This window comes from Cannabis sativa, chromosome X (assembly GCF_029168945.1).
Source record: "Cannabis sativa cultivar Pink pepper isolate KNU-18-1 chromosome X, ASM2916894v1, whole genome shotgun sequence".
NCBI lineage: Eukaryota > Viridiplantae > Streptophyta > Magnoliopsida > Rosales > Cannabaceae > Cannabis > Cannabis sativa.
In genome coordinates this window covers 42,970,173-42,989,019 of record NC_083610.1, presented here as the reverse complement: position 1 = coordinate 42,989,019, position 18,847 = coordinate 42,970,173, and the positions used below count along the sequence as shown (strand labels likewise).

The following is an 18,847-nucleotide window of genomic DNA, read 5'->3' as shown; positions in this document are numbered from 1 at the left end:
GTTGAATAGAACATTTTATATAATCAAAAGTGCAATTTAGAATCTATATAGTGGAGTGAGGATGAATTAATAAGATAGAGAATTTACTTGGTAAATTCTAAAACTACTTATTAGGAGTTTGGTTACATAGGCTCATGTTTGGTTACATAGGTCCATAGTCCCCAAACTAATTAGGATAATATTATTTTGTAGTCTCAATTAATTAATTTATTTAATTAAATAGGATTCTAAATAAAGATTATGTTTTGTTTGTGAATTTTACCAAGGAATGACATAATTGAGAAGAAAAGAGAGTTCGGAGTTTATTTATCAATTAAGAGACCTTGTAAGGTCTAATTGATAAATATATTTAAATAGTAATTTTAATTGATAATTAATTATAATTATTAGGGGAATTACCCCATATACTATTTTTTTAACTTTTTTTTTTTTTCAAATTTACGTTTTGGGTTTCTAAAGTGGTTGCAGCGCTAGTTGCAATAGGGGTTTCTGTACGATTTTTTGTTGCAATTTAGGTTGCAGCGCTAATTGCAATAAGGGTTTCTATGTAGAATTTTGTAAAAATGCAAAAAAAAATTATTTTGAAGTGTAAAAATGAAAAAGTCCCAAATTATTAAATAGATAAAATTAGTATTTAAATAACTAGAGCAAAAAAATGACATTACTGAATAAATATGAGTTTGCTTCATTAAGGAAGCAAAATAATGGCAAAAATCTAACTCATGGGCCTTCATAAGGGGTTCGACCATGAGGTAGTTTGTGTCATTTAGAACAGAGGCGAGGACAAGGCAAGGATGATCGCCAACACCAAGGAAGAAATGATTGGAAACGTCATTGTTGATAGGACGAACGGGAGGATGAGAAGTTCATGATGATTGCAGTGTTGTGATCATCTATAGGAGAATGAATGAGATCTGGAACGGCTGAGCTTTGAGATTAAGGCCTGAGAATCAAATTTCTTAGAGGAACAATTGAGGTTGGAGGGTGTGGACCTGAAAAGACTTCAGGATTGATCTCTATTTGTCTCAGTTGCTGCATTTGGCTCTGTTGTTGATGGAGGAGCACCATTGTTAGAGCCTGTGGAAGGTCTACTATGGAAGTTGTGGGCAAGATAACTTCTAATACCATATGAGAAAAAGGGATAGAAGAAAAAAAAGAGAAATTGTGTTCTTTATTGAACTGAATTGTACATTGTTTACAAGAGGCCCTTATAGGCAATTAGGCAAAGGTGAGTTAGTTAGGGGAATCAATTACTAACAGAATATAACAACTTAACCGAAAGGTAAATAAACTAACTTAACCGTGGTGACTTAACTAACTGAGGGCTCGTTTGGCACAATTTTTGGAAAAGCTAAAAGCTGCTTTTTGAAAAAAATTGTGATAAAAATGTGTTTGGTAAGCAGTCAAAAAATAACTTTATGAAGAATTTTTGGAGAAACTACAGCTAAAAGCTAAAGCTGCTCCAACCTAATTTTTAGAATAAGCTGTTTTGATTAAAAGGCTATAATAATTTTTTTTGTACTAAAATCATATTTACTTATTTATTATACTAGGTGATTGTTACGTGCCAAGCCACGTAGTGTTAGTTTTATTTAATATTTTAATTTTTTATTTGAATTAATAATTAAAATAGTATAATTATTTGAACGATTTGTTTTATAAAAATAAAATATGTGTCAGTATATTTAGTAAGTAAAATATAGTTGTGTTATAATAATGTATGTTATTAATAGTAAAATGTACATTAATCTTCTAATTGAAAAAAAGTTCTATTATCTCATTTTCATATCTAATAATAGCTACAGAACTATATATTTATAGACTTTCACATTCTTTGCAAATTACTAATAAGCACCAATAATATTTTCATATTCTAATATTTTTTAACCTTCTCCTCTTAGTGGTAAAATTAAAAATAAAACTAAAAATAAGCACAAACATATAAGGTAAATACTAATTACAGCCCATTTTATCTTTTTTTTTTTATTATTTTTTTAAGCCCAAGCCCAAAAATCTCTAAGACAACACAATCAATCTTCTTTTATATTATATTTTCTAAATATTTTATCTATATTTTTCTTTTTTAAAAAATAAATAAAAAAATTATTAATATTCTCCCAAGATAGGTTTGTTAGAGAGATATGTGGCTAAGATGATTTTTTTAATTTAAAAAGAGATTATTAATATTTAAAAGATTGTTTATTTAAAAGATTGTTTAATTTTTTGGGTTTAATTATTGGGTTTATTTTTTAACGGGAGATCAAACCTAATCGTTAAATTTAACAGAATATTCTTTTATTTTTAAGTATATTCTGTTAAACCAAGAATGTTAAACCAAGAAATGACGTTAGATAGACACTTTTAATATATAAAGATATTAAAAAATAAAATAAATAATCATTAAATCTCTTATTTTTTTAAAAAATAAGTTATATTTTATTTTAATATTAACAAACAACATCAACTATTTTTCTTATATATTTGAGATTTTAATATTTTTTTACATTTGATAAAACATAATAAAAAATACTATAATTTATTTTTTATTAAATGCATATAAATTTATATTTGAAAAAAAAATTAAAAATATATAAAAAATAAAATATTATATAAAATAAGTTTTTACATATTTGTGATTATAATAAACTAGATTATAACATTATCATTATCATTATAATCAATCTTAACAACTCACATTACTTTGAAATTTATAATTTACCAAACATTCAGCTCAGCTTTTTTTCACAATTTTACTACAACTTCTTTTTCTTACAGCACAACTATAACAACTTTTTCCCACAGCATAACTGTGCTAAATTGGCCCTGAAACTAATTCTAATAGATGTTCAACTTTCAAATTTCAATTACATAAAACATTATATGTGTTATAAAATAATATAAAAGTAGATGAGAAGAAAGAAGAAGAAGATGATGAAGAGAGAAAGAGAAAGTGAATGAAAATTTCTGAGTTGTTTATTCCAATAAGGTGAACCCCTATATTTATACAAATACAAGAGTGAAATATTAAAAACTAAGAAAAAAGGAAACTAAGAAAAAGAGGAATGTTGATTACAATTAATGGTAATAAATAAAAGATTTGGGCATCCACATAATTATTAATATTTATAACACTCCCCCTTGGATGTCCATAATAACTGTCTCATTCAAAATCTTGCTGAAAAACTTGATCAAAAAGAAAAAGAGTATAGTGTAAACTAACTCCCCCTCATTTAGGCATTTGTGGAGATCTTCTAATCGACGAAATTCCATCTTGTCTACTGTCTTCTCAAATATTGATGTTGGTAATAACTTTGTGAATAAGTTTGCAAGATTGACACTTGATTGAATATGTTGAACACCAACATGCGTTTTCTTGAAGCGTATAAAGAAGAATTTGGTGAAATGTGTTCTAACTCTATCTCCTTCAATGTACCATCCTTTTAGTTGAGCGATGCAAGCAATATTATCCATAGAGAATTGCTTGGGTTGATACTTCTTTATTGAGTGCAATCCATATGTTTCCCGAATATGCTATGTCAATGATCTCACTCCCACACATTCTCTACTTGCTTCATAAAATGCAAGTATGTTAACATGATTTATAGTTGTCTCGTTAAAAACCTTCCCAGAAAAACCCAGTGGGATAAAATCTGAGCTAGGGAAAAAGAGTACAATGTATATTTCATATTCATAACTATTTGCAAGTTGCCTCGTTAAAAACCTTGCCAGGAAAACCCAGTGGGACAAAACCTGAGCTAAGGGAAAAAGAGTGCAACATGAATATGTCTCCCCCTCATGCACATATGATCCATAATTCTTTTGGTGATAATAGATCTCATAAGATTATTGTTATCACTTTTAAAATATCACCATATACAATCTTTGATCATATATTTTCTATAACTCTTTCAGAGTATGTATGGACTTCTAAATTATAGATGAGGGGTTCGTGGAACATTAATATTTATCCAACTAATTGTATCATTCATGTGTATATACAATCTTGTTCATACTAAAATTTAACATTTCAAGTAGATATGAACATAACACATTAATGATAATATGAATTTTTATTTGTGACAAAGATGGTACTCCAAGACCATACATTTGTTCCATCTTGTTGTATGATCTTAATTTTCATATCAAATGATCATATATCTATAATTCTTGATACATATGAAGTACTTCAGGACTTCAATACTAATGAACAAACTTTATACATTTAATATTTCTCGATATACAAAAGAAATAAAAGTTTGTTTTGCAATTAATCAAAAAAACTCTTCAAGAGTCTATCATAACGTATAATTTACGTATTTATACTGCATAGACAACCATGCGTATTTTTCAAACAATAATTTACTTACATGTCTTTATTTCATACAAAGATCTTTGTCATATAGTGCGCGCGACTTAGAATTTATATCACTTAAGACATGTATTAAATTCTTTTAGAATTTTTAGATAAGGCTTATTTCAAATTCTCACTATATTAGGAGCTCCAAATAAATAACCTTTTGTTGCAACATTTATGTGACGCTTATAAATCCTCATAAAATATATTCCAGGCTATAATCAAATCATGATTATATTTTCTCAATATTTAAGCCTTACTTCAATCAATCTCATGTCTATGCAAACTTTGTACAACAATTCATTATGTACAAATACATATATGCAAATTTCTCATTAGAAATATTTATTTGCACACCCTACAGGTCTTACTTCACTTTATGCGAGTAAACTTGCCTAGACTGCGTCATAATATTTTGGCCAAAAATCAAAATGTATGTCGATGATTCTCGACAAATCTAATACCATGATCCTTGCTATCTCATGTTAGTTTATTGCATATGCACACATTCAATATTTATTGTCGACAAAAATTATATGATAATTTCCTCCCATATTGACATAACTTATAGAGATCTCTTTAATTTATAGGTACCTATATAGAATCACTTCAGGGATTCAATTATGATCAAATGTGTTATGTCTAACTTCTATTGGGAGTCTCTTCAAGTACCGTTTTCATCACGGTTATCATTTTAATACTTTATAACATTAAGGTATCTCCATGAGTACCTCTAGATTTAACAACTTCAAGGCAAATTAAATGAACATTTACTAACAATTTCTATATTGTTCATTTACGCTTCAGGCGTTTTCAACTCATTCTAACTCAACTTTGAATAATATTGATTTGCAGTTGGTATATATCATTTTGAACTATATTGTTCTTATATACTTTGTGCAAGGATCATTTTCAAAAATTATCATCGATCCCAACTGCTTCTCTCCCCCTGATCGAGTGAATTTTTAAAAATTGTGATATCTAATAATATTAATATACCTGTAGGGATTTCAGTATATCACAATGAATCAATATTTGTTTAAACTCATATATACTATATGACATTGAACTTCAGGTTCAATAAACTTCAGTTTCAAGTTCAATCCTTATGAACTTAATTCATTTCTAAGAATGAGTCATACATGTATAATTAGAAATACATAAATTTACACATTTTGTAAATGCATGATTATATAATCTTATCACATCGATAAGAAACTATGCAATAAAAATCTAATAATGGCTCAAGACTGTTAAAGAAATATAATTTAAATATTTTCTACGTGCAAATATATGCACATTCTTCTTTTGAGCCTTATAAATTAACAATGAGAAGAATCTTCTGGTTCTTCAACAAAATTTAGTCAAATTCTTTGACAATTTATTGCATATGATTGATCATGTCAAAAACTTCAATTCATGAACTTCAGGTTCACTATAATTTGTATTTCAATGAAACTTTCAAAAGGTAATGTAAATTCATTACAACATAATCATTACAAGTTTCATTTTTTTATACATGAATAATATAATTATATTATTCTCTAAAACATATACACTCTTCAGGAGTCACTATTATGTTTATCAAACTTTATATTTCTTCAGAAATCACTATCATCAATTCAATGATGTGTATAATTTAAAAAATACATGATAACTTCATCATGTTATTGTAATGGTCAAGTAGATATAACCATAATATATCATTCATTTTTCCTGGTATCTTTTTAACAAGTCGTCTAATTTATTAATAGACTATTCATCAGTCTAATTATCATGACTTGATATATTATATATTTAAATGTACAATAAATACATATAATAAGTTATTTCTTATCACTTTCATAACTAGATAAAAGTTATACATCTAGGTACATACAAAGATATTTTACTACTCAAAGTAGCAATTGTATGTAAGACTTCTTCAGGAAGCTTTTCAAATAATCATTTTGTGATTCTTTATCACTTTGATTATATTGGATCACTAACAAATGTTAGTAAGTTATATATTCACTTCTGGGAATATGCAAATTGAATTATATAGTAACTATATATATACATATCCTGTACCAACAATAGTTTGAAACTATTGATTTCAATAAATAATAAAATATGTATATATTAATTTTCTTTTGGCATTGCCAATATATGTGAAATCTATATTCTTTGAAATAGAATTTCATGTCTATTCATTCTCTTTAGGGAATGATATTTAAATATTCTAAATGTACAATAAATTTGTACAATTCACATTCTATTCAGTAATCAAATATACTTTTATCTTGATTATAAGTGTGTCTGTACTACAGGTACGCGACTACTATTATTCAATTCCACACATGATATATAGATTTCATGCACTTTGTGTGGTATCTCATCTTTTGGTTGTTTCCACTTTCTTCTGGAAATATATGAGTAGTAAACATTATTGCATTCACTTCAGGGAATGACATTGAACAAGTAGAACATTATTATAAATTCCTTAAAAATTTATTACTTGTTCATCCATAAAAATATAAGAAATTATTCAGCAATTTCTTTTACGATATTTCAAAGAATATATGAATGCAATTTTTGCATAGTCTCCAAGATGTATGCAGAATTTAATCTTTAATATATGTCAGATTCAATAATTTCTAACATTGCAAGTAATAACAATGTATAATAACATGACTAATACGAGCAATCTTTAAAAGTAGTTGAATTCAATTCGTATCATTCTCTGCAGGGAATGATGAACAATAAATACATGTCTCATGTATTTAAATAACATTAGTCATGCTCACTCTTATTCTTATACTTTGATGTTTCAATGCAATTTTCTTAATATTCTTTTTAGGTATTCAAAACCCACTATAAAATTGCATCAATAATAATCATTTTTAATGATTCTTTAGTTGTATTCACATAAATACAATCATTTTTTTTGACAAATATAAAACATTTACTTCAGGAAATGTTTGTCAAAATCTATATCGATATTAGATTACTTTTCACTGTCCTCAAAGAATACAAGAACATATATATAAATATGTATTCATCTCTTTTATTATATATCCATCAACTATATAATGAATATTACGTTTGCATAATCTTCTGGATATATGCAAGATTTTATTGAGGACGCATAATCATCAGGATATATGCAATATTTTATCGAGAATGCATAATCTTCAGGATATATGCAATATTTTATCGATGATGCATAATCTTCAGGATATATGCAATATTTTATCGATGATGCATAATCTTTAGGATATATGCAATATTTTATCGATGATACATAATCTTCTGGATATATGTATAATTTATATAGATTTTCTCTATCATATCATAGGCACACATATATTGTAAATATTATGAATGATAAGAACATAATATATATATATGAAATCAATAATAAATATATAAAAACATATACATACATATATAATATATAGATATATAGATAAAAAGAAAAAAGAAACCAAATGATTCTTGAAATTGTTTCAGTCAGAGGAGTATATATATAAATATATATTTAGTGTATTTTGACTTTGAAACAATTCAAGAACTTTAACAAGATACTTACATTGGGACTTGGGCAGAGACTCATACTTGAAGCTTGGGCAGAGACTCGTGCTGATAACGTGTTATAAAATAATATAAAAGTAGATGAGAAGAAAGAAGAAGAAGAAGATGAAGAGAGAAAGAGAAAGTGAATGAAAATTTCTGAGTTGTTTATTCCAATGGGGTGAACCCCTATTTATACAAATACAAGAGTGAAATATTAAAAACTAAGAAAAAGGGAAACTAAGAAAAAGAGGAATGTTGATTACAATTAATGGTAATAAATAAAAGATTTGGGCATCCAAATAATTATTAATATTTATAGCAATATGTAAATTAATATACTTTAATACGTTTTAAATAACTAAATTACAACTAAATTATTCCAAATTTAATTCTAATTCTAAAAAGTAATTATTATTATTTTAGTTAAATTCTTATCAGAGTTTTAATGACCGCCATAAATATTTTTATTGGCAATTTTTAGTGTGTTAATAAAGAGTATCGACAATGGTAGAAATGTCTTTTGCTAGTGTAATATTATGCTAACAAAAAAGTAACATTTATTAAAGACCTTCCGCTAGATAATACTAATGTAAGGGTGAAAGTTACCCCCGAAAGCCATAATCGACGGACTTTTGATATCACATTTTTTGTGTCGACATAACAACTTTTGTTGGCGAACTTGTCCCAACACCAAATTAAAAAAATAATTTTTTTTTTTTTTGAAGAAAAGCGTGTTTGTTATATATAAGAAACAATTAAACCTCTTGGTTATTACATAAAATATTTATAAGAATGGTAGATGACAGAATAAAACCAAACTTCTGGTGGGAAAACGCCCACTTTACCACATTATGGGCTACAAAGTTACAAGTTCTACTAATTAATATTAGAGAAAACACAACTAATAAACAAGGGAGAAGAACTATTACAAAATGAGACATAGTTTTCAATTGCCCAGTGGGGCTCCTTCCCATTAAAAGCATTAATAACTACCCTCGAGTCGCTCTCTACAATAACAAACTCGGAGCCGTTGTCCTTAGCAACCGATAAAGCCAAACAACAAGCCACCACTTTTCTTTGCATAACACATTTGTAAACTCTAACCGAGAGGTTTGAACCCAAATCACCTCATACTTTCTAATCCCACTTTAACATCGCAGTTCAGCTTAATCCAATCCCGAGGGGGAGGAAACCAATCCTCCTTCAGGCACGGAGTAGGAGAAGGGAAAATAGAAGCATGTATAGATCAGAGAAGTAGAATCCACTTTGAGCTCAGACAAAAATACAAAATCCGAGGAGCGCGATCTAACCAGGGACTTTAGTTCGCGAACTGTAGAAGTCTGCCCTAACCCTCTACAGTTCTAAGCTACACCTCTCATTGCTCCTGTCCTGTAGAGGAGATATGACGTTCCCCTGCACAGAAGTATGAGAGTGCACAGACACACTAGAGCCAAATTCTTCGATAAAAACGAGCCAATCAGAGGGTTCTTCAAACTACCATCAGAGCGACACAAGGATTCAGAGTGATCTTCAGAGGATTCAATGACAAATTATTGACATCCATTGCTTAGAACTGTAACGATAATTTTTTTTTTTTTTTTCTGTTATCAATTTACTTTTAATACTTTTACTGGCAACAAATGTGGATATTTTATTTGTAGTATTTTTCTAATAACAACAATAATTAAAAATTTAAGTACATTATCATATATTTATGCTAAAGTAAGTACATTATAGAAAGTTGTTATTTATTAAGAAAACAAAAAGTTAATTAAGCTTTTTTTTGAGGGAGGATTACTTTAAGAAAGGGCAGTCAAAAAAGTAAAGAGAATCCTCCAAAAAGTGTTTGGGAAATAGTATCTTAAAGATAGTTGATATGGATATGCATTTACCAAATATTTGTATATAAAAATGAAAATGAAACTTCAAATTTATAAATAGCTTTGATCAGTCATTATTGAATATCAAAACAGATAAGTATGATGCCCCATTCCTCTAAATAGATACGAAAGACACAAAGCTAATGGAAGACAATTTTTCTTTACCTCATCTTTGCATTAAAACACTTTTACAAATTTTGGATCCCCAAAAGTGAATGATAAAAAAGCAATTAAATTCATATGTCGCTGTAATTTGTAAAGATAAGCAATTATTAAGCATCAGAGATGTGGATATGTTAATTAAAATATCTATCAAAATAATTCACCTATAGCCTCTATTGAATTTAGTTAATTGTATTTGTGACCAATAATATATGTAGTCCATGGATCTTTTGTGGGTAACTAATTATTAAATTACACTTATTAATAATAATTAAATGGTGAAGCGGTAGAGATATTTTTTTTATATATTAACTACAAAAAATTGCTACTTTTAGTGATAATATTTTAGTTACAACATAACTTTTTTGTGACTAAATGTGTCTTTTAGTTACAATAAAAAATGTTACTTGTAACTAAAACATAGTATTAGTTACAAGTTATCATTAATTTAATTTTAGTAACAACAAGTATTGTGACTAAAAATACATTTAGTCACAACAAATTATAATTTTTGTAACTAATACTTTTAACCACGGACCTTTTAGTCACAACATAGAAATTATAATTTATAATTAGTTACAATTTTTTTACTTTTAATCACAAATGTTATTGTGACTAAAAGTAAAAACAAAAAATTAGTAATTCTTGGGGTTCGACTCTTAACCTGTGGATTACGCCGTTGAGGCGCTAGACAAATTTTGTTGCCAAAAATTTAAAAATATGAAGATGGATGGATAATGATATCAAGAAATATATAGCTATATAGCAACAAAAATACTAGCTAACAAGACTAATTATTTTTTTGGAAAGTAAGAAATATTTCATTGCAACAAACTTCAATTACAAAATATGTACGAAATCTGATCACATACCATATACCCCGAAAAACTCTTAAACTCTATTACAAATCAAACCAAATCAATCATTGTCTTCTATATTTACTCTTTTATAGGCATATAACACGAAAAACTCTGTGAGCAGTTTGCCACATTTTTTGTTACCAAAAAATCTCCATAAATAATAAATTAAGACTTTGTTTAAGCATAAGTAAAAACTTACTTTTGAGATGATATATTCTTTTAGTTTTATGAATCTAACCAAGTAGAACTAATTATTATTATTCTTTTTAATTAAATTGTCGACTACTTAAAAAGATTACATGACTCGTGTTGTAGTTCGTCTTTAATAGAAAATAGAAATTACACCGTTCGTTATTACTATACCGTAGGTGTCTTTCTACTCCCTCTCAATGGCACTAACCTAAATGTGTTTAACAATTTGTACATAAATATTCAAATGAAAAGATTTGCATCATTTTTTTATGTATCACAATAGCTACTAATTAATAATTCCACTCGATCCTAGCAAGCTACACACACGAAACTACATCTCAAATATATAATAATACCTAATTAATATATTAGGATTTTGCCTAATATATATAGCTCATAAAGAGAAGTGGTGTTAGAGAGTCCCACATTGTTAATGTATAAAAAGATAATAGAATATATAAGAAAAATAAGCTACTCCCAATTTTAAAATGGAACCCCATTCATCTTATCCCATTCTAACAAGGAAGAATATATATGTAATACGAACCGGTTTAATATATAAGAAAATCAAACTTATTAAATACCAATAGCTCATCATCAGAATCGAAATGGCGTCCAAATACTTATAGGCTTTTCAATTTTATGCCTTTATGATTACATAAATACTTTATCTTAATTGTCACTAAAAAAATTATTAGTTATAAAAATTTCAATTTATTATAATTATTAAATAATTAATTAATATTTTTACTTCTCAAATTTTAACATGTACTAAATTATGTCTTCTAAACTTTTCAACTAAAAATTATTAGTTATAAAAATCTCAATTTATTATAATTAGTAAATGGTTAATTAATATTTTTACTTCTCCAATTTTGACACGTACTAAACTATGCCTTCTAAATTTTTTAAACTGGTCCATCACATTCATGCATTTACGATTCATGTGACGGTATTGATACTTCTGAAAGGTGTTCTATTTGCTCGTAGCTCGCGTTTGATACCAAATAATAAAGCAAATCTTGGTTTTCGTTTCCCTTGTGATGGACCTGGAAGAGGGGGGACATGAAATTCCCAACCATTTATGCGTTGGAGAGACCGTTTCTTATTTTGTGCAGAAGCAATTTATAAATCACAGTCTGAAACAGGGGAAATCAAAGGACATTACTTGAATGCTACTGCAGGTACATGTGAAGAAATGATGAAAAGGGCTGTATTTGCCAGAGAATTGGGAGTTCCTATCGTAATGCATGATTACTTTTTTCTTAAACTATTGAAATTGTTGGATTCAAAGAATTTTATCTAATTTTATTAACGGAGCCTGATGTGAATAAAAGTTTAAGGTGCACGATTTAATACCTGTCAAAGTTCAGGGAGTACAATTCGGTAGATATTAAAGTTTGGGAGGCACAACTTGTACATGGACAATCGCTGTATTAATAAAATTAAATAAAATTTGACAAAAGTTCTTGAATCCAATAATCTCATTAGTTTAAAGAGAATTTTTAACAATCTAAAATATGTTCGAAGACATAATTTAATACATGTCAAAGTTCAAGATGAGATAAAAATTCTAATTAACCTAATTATTTTTTTTTTTTTTACAAAACTAATATATTTTTAGTTACAAACAAATTTTATAATTAAAAGTGATAGTTGCGACTAAAATTGTATTCACTAGAGTAAAAATTTGAAAAGAAATGGTTAAGATAGAGAAAAGTTAGAGAGAATGAAAAAATATGTGTGTAATTAGTAGAAAGGAAAGAGATTTTTTTATATATATATATTAAATTGCCAAACCATCAAATTAAATTAGAAATATATAATATTAATGAAGAAAACTTTTGCCACGTCACTATATATAATTAAGGTGCTATATGACGGTGTATACATAATATTTGATATTTTCATTTAATCATATAAGTGGCAAACAATGCACAACATACTCATGTTTGCTATATAATTAATTCATCTCTAAAATATAATAAAATATATGTAGTTATATATATAGAGAGAGCTTTATAAATTATAAACCCCATTTATATGAGTAGAACAAATACTTAATTACAAGCTATTGGTATATTTTCTTGATCGATTAGTATTATTATTATTATTATTATTAATATTATTATTATTATTAAAGTTCATATAAAGCTTGATATTACACGAAAGAAATATATATTACAAAAATTATTAAGGCAAAAAACGCATCAACATACATGATATCGTCTTTCCCTTTCTCATCTTTTTGAATGAAAGTTACAAATAGATACATATAGTATATTATATCATTTATCCAAAAAAAAAAAAAAAAAGCAAAACACAAGTAAACAAAATAAAAAGGAAATTATATATAATAAATAGTGCAGTGGTCCAAAAAGAGAATCACTAATAAACATGGGTTTAAGTTGGATGGACCAATTATAATTATAAATATATATGCAATCCCTCTCAACTAAGAACAAAATTTGTGTGACACGTGTCAAGTTGTAATTAGTTGAAAAGCTAGTGATGTTGATGATCACTGGTACTATAATAGTAGTGAATAGTGATATTTAGTTGCCAAAAACCATCTATAGCCCACTCGAACCAATCAACTTGGTTAACCCAAAAGTGATAGCCATGGCCAGCCAACCTCCGACCAAAACCCTAGCTGCCGACTTAACTGTCGGAGCCTTTCCTAAAACGGCTCCCAACCAACCGAAAACCGCCAAAGCCAAGCTAACTGCCGCCACCACGGCCCACAGTCTTACTCTATAATCCTTTATAAAGGATGCTGCAAGCAGCGGCACTATAGCTCCCACTGAGAACGCGAGAGCTGAAGCTGCCGCTGCTTGCAACGGATTTGGCAAATCATCTTTCTCATCATCATCCAGTGCAGTTGTTGCAACAACAACTGCACTGTTCTCTTTCTTCATTTTCTCTCTTTTGATTTGAGCAAGCTCAATATCGAGCTGCGAATAAACAGAGACGAACTCACCAATAGCCATGCTGCAGGCTCCGGCTACTAGGCCCGCGAAGCCCGTGAGAATCATGACTTTAATGTCTTGTTTGACTGCTCCAATTCCCATCATTAGTGATGCGGTTGAGACTAGGCCGTCGTTCGCACCCAGAACGGCGGCTCGCAGCCATTGAGAGCGTTTGGAGTAGTCGAAATCTTTGGTTTCGAGATCTAGTTGGGGTGTTTGTTGCTCAAGATCACCACCACTAAATTTTGATTGGTTGGAGGCCATGGGAGAGAGATGTTGAGATTGAGAGACTAAAAATAAAATAAGGAAGAAGATGTGTGTGGGAAAGAAGTTAGTTTTTTTATTTTGGTGAAGAATATAAGTGTGTTGGACACACTCCTCTTGGGAAGGATAGGGTATTTAAGGAGAAAGACGTTTACTGTGGAAGGACACATGTAGGGTATGATCATCACTAACCAAATTAATTATTAAGACAAATATATATAAATAAATAAAAAGAAAGTGAGATTTGTAATATAATGTTCATCTCTACTTTTGTAGAAAATATATAATATATATTATATAATTGGACAATTAAGATTGTGCAAAATTGAGACATTAATATATACATTTTTGTACGTGGCATGTGTGTGGTATGTGTGTGATATGATCAATATATATGTGTATTTGTACACACAATATATATACTAGGTGAATGTACGTGCCGAGCCACGTATTGCTAGTTTTATTTAAGATTTTGGTCTTTTTAAGATTTTGAATGTATTTTATTTTTAAAGATTACAAATTTTTTGTTTGAAAAAATTAAATATTTATATTTGAAATATTATTTAATAATGTATTAAAAATAATATTAGTGTAATTATAAAATTGTAAATAAATTTATTATTGGAGTAGTAGATTATTCTATTTAGTTTTTTTTTTTAACATAGCATTGTAATGTAAGTTTATATCTATAAATATTCTGTAAAGTGTTAATATTATATGAACATCTCCATTTATAAAGCTAAAAAGTGGGTCAATGACAGAAGTGGTATATCTGCAATCACACAAAGATAGAAGTGGTATTTCTACTTCCTATGCTTATCCAGAGAAAACATTGGATAACGTGAGGTTAACTTTAATATATAAAGATTTTTCTTTTTTAAAAAATAAATAAAAAAAAATATTAATATTCTCTCAAGATAGGTTTGTTAGAGAGATATGTGGCTAAGATGATTTTTTAATTTAAAAAGAAATTATTAATATTTAAAAGATTGTTTAATTTTTTGGATTTAATTATTGGGTTTATTTGTTAATGGGAGAGCAAACTAATCGTTAAACTTAACCAAGAATTGTTAAACCAAGAATTGCCGTTAAATAGGCATTTTAATATATAAAGATATATTATATTATACCTACATGAAATATAGATAGTCATGATATTTTTTATTTTAATACATTTTAAGTGATAATTATATTATTTTCAACTCTTACTTGTTATATACTATATATTGGAAAATATATATACACGTAGATTTCTACGTACATTTTTATAACTATATATTTTATATATTCATTCATGGGGCTGCTGGATTTTGGAGATTATTTAAGGCATGGAATATTCCTTTCAAACAATCCATAAGTGGAATAATTAATTATTTAACTAATAATAATTCACGTGTGAAGAGAAAAATAAAATAGGAATATTTTGCTGACTCTTTTGTCCACCTATATATAGCTTTGAGAGATGAATAATAAATTAAAAATCTAATTTAGTCATGGTTGCTAGTAATAAAAATTTATTTATAATCTAAAAATAAATAAAAATTCCAACTCTACCAACTAATTTAATTTAGTGGGCAAATCAATATATATGTATATACCACAATTCATTCATGTAGATTATTCCAAATCATATAAATCATATATTACTGATATAAGTCACAATTAAAAACAGGTCGAATTCGATTTTATTACTTAACTGAAATAATAAATAAGTACTTATACGTACCTAATAATAAATGTTGTTCTATGTAGTATAATGAGACTCAAATTCCTCATTATATATTGTAGTAATAATATTTAAACAAAATTATATTTATATATTTATATTTTTGATATTTTAAAAAATTATAATTTAATTTAGGCTTAGGTGGCATTTCTTTTATAAAAATATATATGGCTTTATTTATGAATATGCGAGTCCATGAATTTTAGGTACGTAGGTATTAATTTTTGGTTTTAAGGAAAGAAGAAAATATTTAAATAAATGAAATTAAAGGAGGAAGAAAGACGTACATATTTGCTTTATGGAAGTTACAATAATAATATATAAGAGATTGGAATTATTAGTTTCACGAGGATAGAGTGATCATCAAAACCACACAAATTGTTAAATAATATCCAATCATTTTACTTTTTTATTATTAATGCATGCAAATTATATATATATATATATATATATATATTTATATTTAACGGAAGCTTTTCTGGATTTTCACAGCTCTTTATCATATATACGTTACCATACACATATATTTTTGTTTTGTACGTATATACTATATATAATATATATAGCAAAATAACTCACACCAAGATTATTTTTTTACGTGTGGCTTAAAAAGACTAAAAAAGCATGGTAGAAAGCCCTAAATAAAGAGCATATATGTATTCAATTAATTATATAGTTGAAAATGAAATATACAATTCTTTCGAATTCTAAATAAAGCATATATAGTATACGTGCATATACATATAACACCTATATATATACGTTCCGCCCGCCCAATGATGATTGTATTGATTATAATATTTTTTTAAAAGGAATAAGTGTGGTGATACATATTAATGCATATACTTATAGTCCACGCTTCTTTCTCGACCAAATAATTAATATTCATAAATTAAGGTTGACAACAATTTATAGTATATAAATGGATCAGTAGCATGTATCTATTCTATAGTGTTATTATGTGTCATATATATGTGTGATCAACCATATATAGGATATGTTACACGTACATATATGTACGTACGTATATATATTATATATAAATGTAAATTTTTATGTATATATATTTATTAAAATAAATAAAAAGTTGTTAATTACAAAGTGTTAAATCCATAAGTTAAGCCAAAACTATTTGCGTGTATATATAGCGGATCCACATTGACTGTCCTTAAAAAAAATTAAAAAAAATATATTTGTATTTTAATTAGTTACAACATATACTTATAATAAAAAAATAATATTTATATATAGATCTAATTGTAGGTTTGATGTAGTGGTTAAACTAAATTACATGTATATTAGAGGTCAAAATAAATTAAATCTCACTATAACAATACTTTTTTTTAAGTTTACTTTTGTCCCTGCTTTACAAAAAAAAAAAAAATTACACTCCCTTCACTTTAAATTCTTGGTCTGCCATTATATATATAGATGAGATTTGTATAATAACAATTACTATATCTTTCTAGAGTTTTTACGGTTAAATCCTTTTAACTATTATTTTATTTGCAGTTAATCCTCTAATTAAGTTTAAAATTTAACGATAAACCCTCTAAACCATTGAATTAGTAATAAATTTAAGGTGTCATCTATTTTTCACTGCAATATATTTAAATTATTTATGTGTACATTTTTATACATGTGTCACATTTATATTGGCCACCTAATATTATTATTTTTAAATATTTTATTTTTATAATTTTATTTAATTTCAAAATAAATTTTGAAAATAATTTTTAAATAATAATATTAGGTGTACCAATATAAACGTATCATGTGTACAAGAGTGTATACATAAGTAGTCCATAATGATACTTAATCGGATGACACTTTAAATTTGCTACCAGTTCAATAATTTAGAGAGTTTTACTGCTAAATTACACTTACAGGAGTAATACAAGTAAAACTACAATTTAGAAGGTTTAACTACCAAAAAATCTATTTTTCTCTTTATCTGAGACAAAAGTTATCAAGTATTGTTGGCAAACAAAACCGTTAGTCAAGAGAATATAAAGTATTATACTATTTATTTTAAAATATATGGGATTCATACGCCAATAACAATACACGTTTTCAATTGAGAATTGTTAAAGGGTACTTACTAAGAGTATCAACGTGGTACCTAGTGTTGTTTGGGAAGCAGTTAAGATTTTTTTTTTTTTTTAAAAAAATATCATGTTTGAAGATTGTTGTCATTTTCATGTTTTACAGCTAATTAAACTCATTTTCATGTAATCATGTTTTGTAAATTGTATGAGACGTATAAACTCTCTGTTTTAAGTCATTTGTTTTAATTAATTATATATCATTGTTTAGGTTCAAAAGATAAGATGTATATATATATATATGATCATTCTTTATTATACTTTCTTCTTCCTTAAATTTTAACAGTATATTTGTGGATAAGGAAGGACACTACATACAGTATCTCTTCTTTATATTTAGAAAACAATTTTTATCAAAAAAAAAAAAACAATATTAATTAATGAAAATTATTCAGCAAAAATAATTTACTATATTACAATGAAAATAATATTATACAAATAAAAAGTATATTTTAAAATAATTAGGATTTTTGCCCCTTGACATGTACCAAATCATGCCTCCTGAGCTTTTAAGGTCGTTAAAAATGCCCCTGAATTATTAAGATTGTTGGATTTAAAGATTTTTGTCTAACTTCATTCAATTTTACTATTTCAGTGATTGTCTATAAACTAAATCATGCTCCCGAGACTTTAATATCTACCAAATCATGTCCCTCGAACTTTGACATGTATTAAATTATGGTCACTGAACTTTCATCCATACTAGACTTTTTTACCAAAATTAGAAAAAAGTCTTTAAATCTAATAATCTCAATAGTTCAGGGGACATTTTTAATGATC

General features: G+C 27.1%; 2 protein-coding genes across 2 annotated transcripts; one reads left to right on the top strand and one right to left on the bottom strand.

Moving 5' to 3' along the window:
• Window positions 1-12,075: 12,075 nt before the first annotated feature.
• Window positions 12,076-12,324, top strand: LOC133032175 (putative uncharacterized mitochondrial protein AtMg00280; the record flags this gene model as incomplete). The annotated part of the gene is made up of 1 exon (XM_061106043.1): window positions 12,076-12,324. A coding segment is annotated over one exon (234 nt), but the record flags the coding sequence as incomplete, so codon positions are not given.
• An 813-nt stretch (window positions 12,325-13,137) lies between these two features.
• On the bottom strand, window positions 13,138-14,359 carry LOC115709300 (vacuolar iron transporter homolog 1). The gene has a single exon (XM_030637377.2). The coding sequence runs from the start codon at window positions 14,234-14,236 to the stop codon at window positions 13,577-13,579; it is 660 nt and encodes a 219-aa protein (XP_030493237.2). The 5' UTR covers window positions 14,237-14,359; the 3' UTR covers window positions 13,138-13,576.
• Between the last annotated feature and the right edge of the window lie 4,488 nt (window positions 14,360-18,847).

Bases quoted from the DNA above. Each gene is read 5' to 3' on its own strand.
- LOC115709300 (XM_030637377.2), bottom strand. From the start codon at position 14,236: ATGGCCTCCAACCAATCAAAATTTAGTGGTGGTGATCTTGAGCAACAA.